At 42.2% G+C, this 5,260-nt stretch overlaps 1 protein-coding gene across 1 annotated transcript; it reads right to left on the reverse strand.

The window, feature by feature from the left end:
* Window positions 1–589: 589 nt before the first annotated feature.
* On the reverse strand, window positions 590–5,019 carry LOC131224070 (gibberellin 3-beta-dioxygenase 1-like). The gene is made up of 2 exons (XM_058219638.1): window positions 4,507–5,019; window positions 590–1,265 (listed from the first exon to the last, which is right to left on the reverse strand). Exons 1-2 carry the CDS (start codon window positions 4,971–4,973, stop codon window positions 638–640), a joined length of 1,095 nt encoding a protein of 364 aa, XP_058075621.1. The 5' UTR covers window positions 4,974–5,019; the 3' UTR covers window positions 590–637.
* Between the last annotated feature and the right edge of the window lie 241 nt (window positions 5,020–5,260).

Here is a 5,260-nt window from a genome sequence, read left to right on the forward strand (position 1 = left end):
AAAATATTCTCTCGTGCGCAATGAGCACACGGAATCGAGCTAAACAGTCATTGATCGTAAGATCATAACCATCCAACATCTGGAACAACTGTAGACAACTAAATAGATATTTCTCATTCTGTTTATTTGAAATACAATTAATAGAACTTTCTATTTAACATAATTCATGATCTTTTTTTTTTTCTTTTTTTTCAATTTCGGATTTATTCAAAGGAGAAATGGTCACGTACAACTCATGTACATGAACTTTCACTACAAAACCTTCCTTTCCAGCCAACTTGTCACATGTGTAGCAAATCTGATCCTCACAAAATTCGGGTACCATAATGAAGATCAATTCACATGAAAATCCAGTCCATCCATTCTTTGGGTGGGCCACCACAACTGTATAAGGAGTTATACCATTGGATGTCCTTTTATTTCAATGTGGGTCCGGATGATTTTCCCACCAAGTGATTATTATGGTGTGGCCCACCTTTTGTATTGCTCGGATTTTCTCTATATATGACACTCGGTTGAATAGAAAGTTTTTTCTTTGTATGTGAAAGTTCATGTGCAAGAGGCCGTATCTGACCATTTATTCTCTACGAGGCATCAAGAGAAATGAAATTAGACTTGAAGAGATCGCATCACAGCCCTAGATTGCCTCCACAAGGTTGTGATCTTTCAACGGTGATGCAGGTAGACGAATCGAAGAGAGGGCCTCATTGTGACGCTTTGCCTTGACGCTGATGTACTCATCCCAAGTCACTGAACCATAGAGCGGGGGGCGATCTGGGCCCACCAGCTTCGGACATGGTGAGATTGGTGCACCAGTAGGTGGGCCCAAGAAATGGGCGATGGAGAAGCGAGGGCGGGTGTGGTTAACGAGCACACGGTGCAGAACGCTCTTGAACCGTCCATTGGTGAAGACGTGGAGAAGATCGCCGACGTTGACGGCTAGGGCGCCATCGATAGGGTGTACGGTCACCCACTTGGGCTGGCCATTGTCCTCCAGAAGGATTTCTAGTCCGCTGATGTTGCTGCTTTGTAGAAGGATGGTGATGAGAGGTGAGTCAGTGTGCTCGACTAACCCCATGCAACGATCTGGCTCTGGACAGACTGGGTACCAGTTCATTTGTAGGGCTATGGCTGCTTTTTCAAGTTCACCGGTGGAGCCCACCCATGGGACATTGTCTTTGGTGATGCCTAGTGAGGCCAGCATCACCCAAAGAAGTTTAGTAGCCAGCAATCTCATCTCCTTCTTGTATTCTTCCATCACGTCGCTACATCAATCCATGCACAAGAATTTAGAAACAAAGGCTACTGTGCGCCTAGGGTGCAGTGATGCTTTTAGTGGGTCCCTCTATTTTATTTTATTTTTAAAAGATACTTGGACGGTTAAATATTTTATCCGGACCGTTATTTAGGGTGCAGTGATGCTTTTAGTGGGTCCCTCTATTTTTATTTTATTATTATTATTTTTTAAAAGATACTTGGACGGTTAAATATTTTATGATCATATTATCAAATTGGTTTCTTGTCTACGAAGTTTTCCAAAGTGGGGTCTTTTGATGAATTAGTCAGATTGATTATTGGACCTTCTTTGATCCAAAACGTGCAATTTTTGTACGGCAATGATCTGATTGAAAAGTTCATCTGATCAGTGGCTCATGAAAAGTGGCGCAAAACCTAATGGAAGATCAAGATTGATGATTCGATTGTTTATCTGTCTAAAAGAACCGGGCATAATGAGAGTGCCAGTGTTCCCAGGGTCTCCTATATAAGTGATGGCCTGGTTTAGTGATCTAAACCATTGATTTGATGGACCCTATCATGGACGGGGATTAGATCAGGTCCCAACAGAAAGATGATCATACGATATTGTCGTTTTAAAACATTTTTCGGATAGCTCCCATCTAGGGTGAGGCCCATCAGATCGGTGGTCTGGATCAAAGAAACACTTCCAAATGCTTAATGTCCCTATGATTCCCTTTACACTTGATCAATGGGAGCGGATTGGATACTGAACGATACTGAAGTGACGTTGCAAATGGCATAGGTGGATTCCAATCGGTTGTTTCCTTTCCATAAATGCTCTTCTAATTGAGATCGGGTGTTTTCCGTCTACATGGTAAACACACTCGGCCATGCATAGGTAATTGTTTATCTTAAGAAAAAAGGAGGCGGATTTCCTGCCAGGACTTTCCGCATGAAGATGAACCGTTTCCCGGCTCAAGTGAGCCAAAAACGCGATAATTGAACGTCCACATTTGAAATATTCGTGGGCCACAGAAGTTTTGAGTCATGCTAATATTTTTTATTTCAGTTCATCCCAGTAGGAATGAAGTTATTAACGGTACGGATGGCTTGTAAACATCAATGTTGAACCCAGGTAGATTTTAACGGTAGGAATTTTCCTAACCAAATTTTCCTTTAGTACGGCCCACTTAGGCATTGGATACGGTTCATTTTTGGCATCATGTCATGAAATGAACTCAAAAAACGAATGGAAGGGGAGGATTTCTCACAAACATCACAATAGGCCCCACCTTGTTCCAGGAACTTCCGCTTCTAGAAAAAATGTACGTGGAGTTTACCGGTATGTGGCCAAGGAAAGCGGATGAGTTTACCGGTATGTGGCCAACGGAAGTGGATTGCGTACTGAGTAAACTCTGTGGGGTCATTGTGATTTATGTATTTTATCTAGTCTGTCCATCCATTTTATAAGATAATTTTAAGGCCTTAGCTCAAAACATAAGCATATAAAAGGCTAAAATCGACCACACCAAAGGAAACAGTGTGAATTGAATTTATACCATTGAAAAATTCTTGGGGGCATGGAAGTTTTGGATCAAGATTATATTTTATTTTTTTTACTTTTATACGTGTTTTTTGATCCTTCGAATATTTTGGATGAAAAATAAACATCACTGTGAGGCTTGGAAAGGTTCCAACGGTGGAAATCATTATTTTCACTGTTTCATGTGGTATGTTCCACTTGAGATTTTTATAAGCTTCAATTTTGGGCTCAAACGCCTAAAATTAGATAGAAAAACACATGGAAGGTGTGGATAAATCACATAAATTCACAGTGGCCCAACTGAATTTTCTCGGAATGACAATCCGATTCCATGGCCGAGTAGGTGCACGGCAGAAACGCTCCGTTAACGGATCTAATGGAGTAGCATTTATACCAGGGAACATGCCATTGGTATCTAACTAATGGTGTTTTGCCACATCACTTCAGTAGCGTTTTGGCTAGTGAAGTGTTCAGTATCCAATCCGCTCCCTCAATGAATACGGATGCTGACCTTTCGTAATAAGTTCCTGCGCAAGGATTCTTGGGTAGGCCCAATGCAATGCTTGTGAGAAATCCAATCTCAGTTTTTCAAACTCATTACTCATTACTGGACATGCGACAAAAAATGAAGAGGATCCAAAACCCAACTTCATCTTTTTTTCAAACTCATTACAGGACATGCGACGAAAAATGAAGAGGATCCAAAACCCAACTTCATCCGTTTTTCAAACTCATTATAGGACATGCGACAGAAAATGAAGAGGATCAAAAACCCAAGTGGGCATAGAAGATAAAACAGTGGGGAATGAAATGCCCACCGTTGAAACCTTCCTAGGCTTCACCTTAATGTTTATATGCCATCCAAAGAGTTCATGAGGTCATCCTATCCGTCAGATATGTGCCTATTTGTAATGATTGTGGGAAAATCGAATTGGTCAACAGTCCATATTCATAAGGACTATCCAATTGGTGGGAATTTGTGCCATTAATTATACGAAAGGCCCACCAGATGGATGGTCTGGATTCACTGACATATAACCACATAAAGCGAGGTGAGTTGTAATAAACCAACACGCGAAGGTTCATGCCACGCCACCTCCTCTTTCTGGGTCTTACAAGACACGTCTGCCGTAAATTGCTGCCAATTCATCACGTCCGTACATATGGTCGTCCATCTATAGATCTGGACCGTCCACCCGGTGGCTCCTGCTATTGATCGTTTGTCACTCCACAACATGAGTTTCGGTTCATGGCCCACTTATGGTCAGTTATATCTGATGTGCAAAATGAACCATCCAAACCATATACCCTTGTGGACCCATAGCTGATAAGGTGATTAACTACATATCTTAAGACAAAACTGAAATGAGACAGGTGGGGTAGCGAATCTAGACTGTGAATCTACTTCATCCTATGTACGGATGTCCCTTGGTTGAAAATCAAACTGAATAGCTGATCTTGACCATTAGTTCTTTTCTTATTAAATGTTCATCGCTCACCATTTTCACTTCTCAATTACATCTACGATAATCGATTCAGTTCGACTTTTTCAACATAAGCAATCCACATGAAAGCACCTATCAAGTGGATGGTTTGGATTCACCACCCCACCTACCATGTTTCAGATCTATTATCGAGTTACAGCCACCGAGTCAACTCAGTGAGTTTGCACAAACTCGACCGAGTTTCCATAGAATGATATAGAACAAATGCATGCAATTTACCAAAATTCTTGGTAGCCATCAGGCCAAATTCGGCGAACCGAGTCGACCGGAGACTTAACGATTGTGAAGCCTTCAGCCCACATGTACTTAGAGTAGAAGGAAGAAACGGGAGGGATGCCATATCCTGTTTGGTCAGACCCACGTATTCCCTTGAGCTTTTGCTCGATCGGTAGCGAGAAGAGTCGTTGCGCTTGCGACTCGACCTTCTGGAGAAGGCTCATCGGCACGCCGTGATTTATGATTTGGAATACACCCCATTTCTCACATGCATGACCCATGTGACTCACTACATCTGGGTCAACCATATCAATAATAGGAACTGAGTCACCAACCAAGTCGCATGATGGGTACTCGCCTGACCGGGGCCAGTTGTGCGAGTCAGGTACTTTTTGGACCGAGTCGAAGTCGATGTGTGAGGAACGGAGTGGGGCCGGGTAAGCTCCCAAGGCTTCTGAGAGTGAAGGCATGGTGAGTTGAGTGTGGAAAGAAAACCAAGTTATGAGAGAAGTTTTGTAGTGAGGCGATGAAAGAAAACTAGAGGAATTGCATGTGAATATATAGAGCGGGAGATTAGATTGAAGTTGCACGTGTTAATGATATTTTGGAAATGGATTGGCTACTCCCCTTGCCACCAGCCAATGGCTGATGGTCAGTTCTCTGTGGGCCCCACCATGATGTATATATTTCATCCATGCCCTCCATATATCTTTCTAGATCATTTTATAGTCCGAGACCAAAAATGAGATATATACCA

Source organism: Magnolia sinica, chromosome 13, assembly GCF_029962835.1.
Source record: "Magnolia sinica isolate HGM2019 chromosome 13, MsV1, whole genome shotgun sequence".
NCBI classification, from domain to species: Eukaryota; Viridiplantae; Streptophyta; class Magnoliopsida; order Magnoliales; family Magnoliaceae; genus Magnolia; species Magnolia sinica.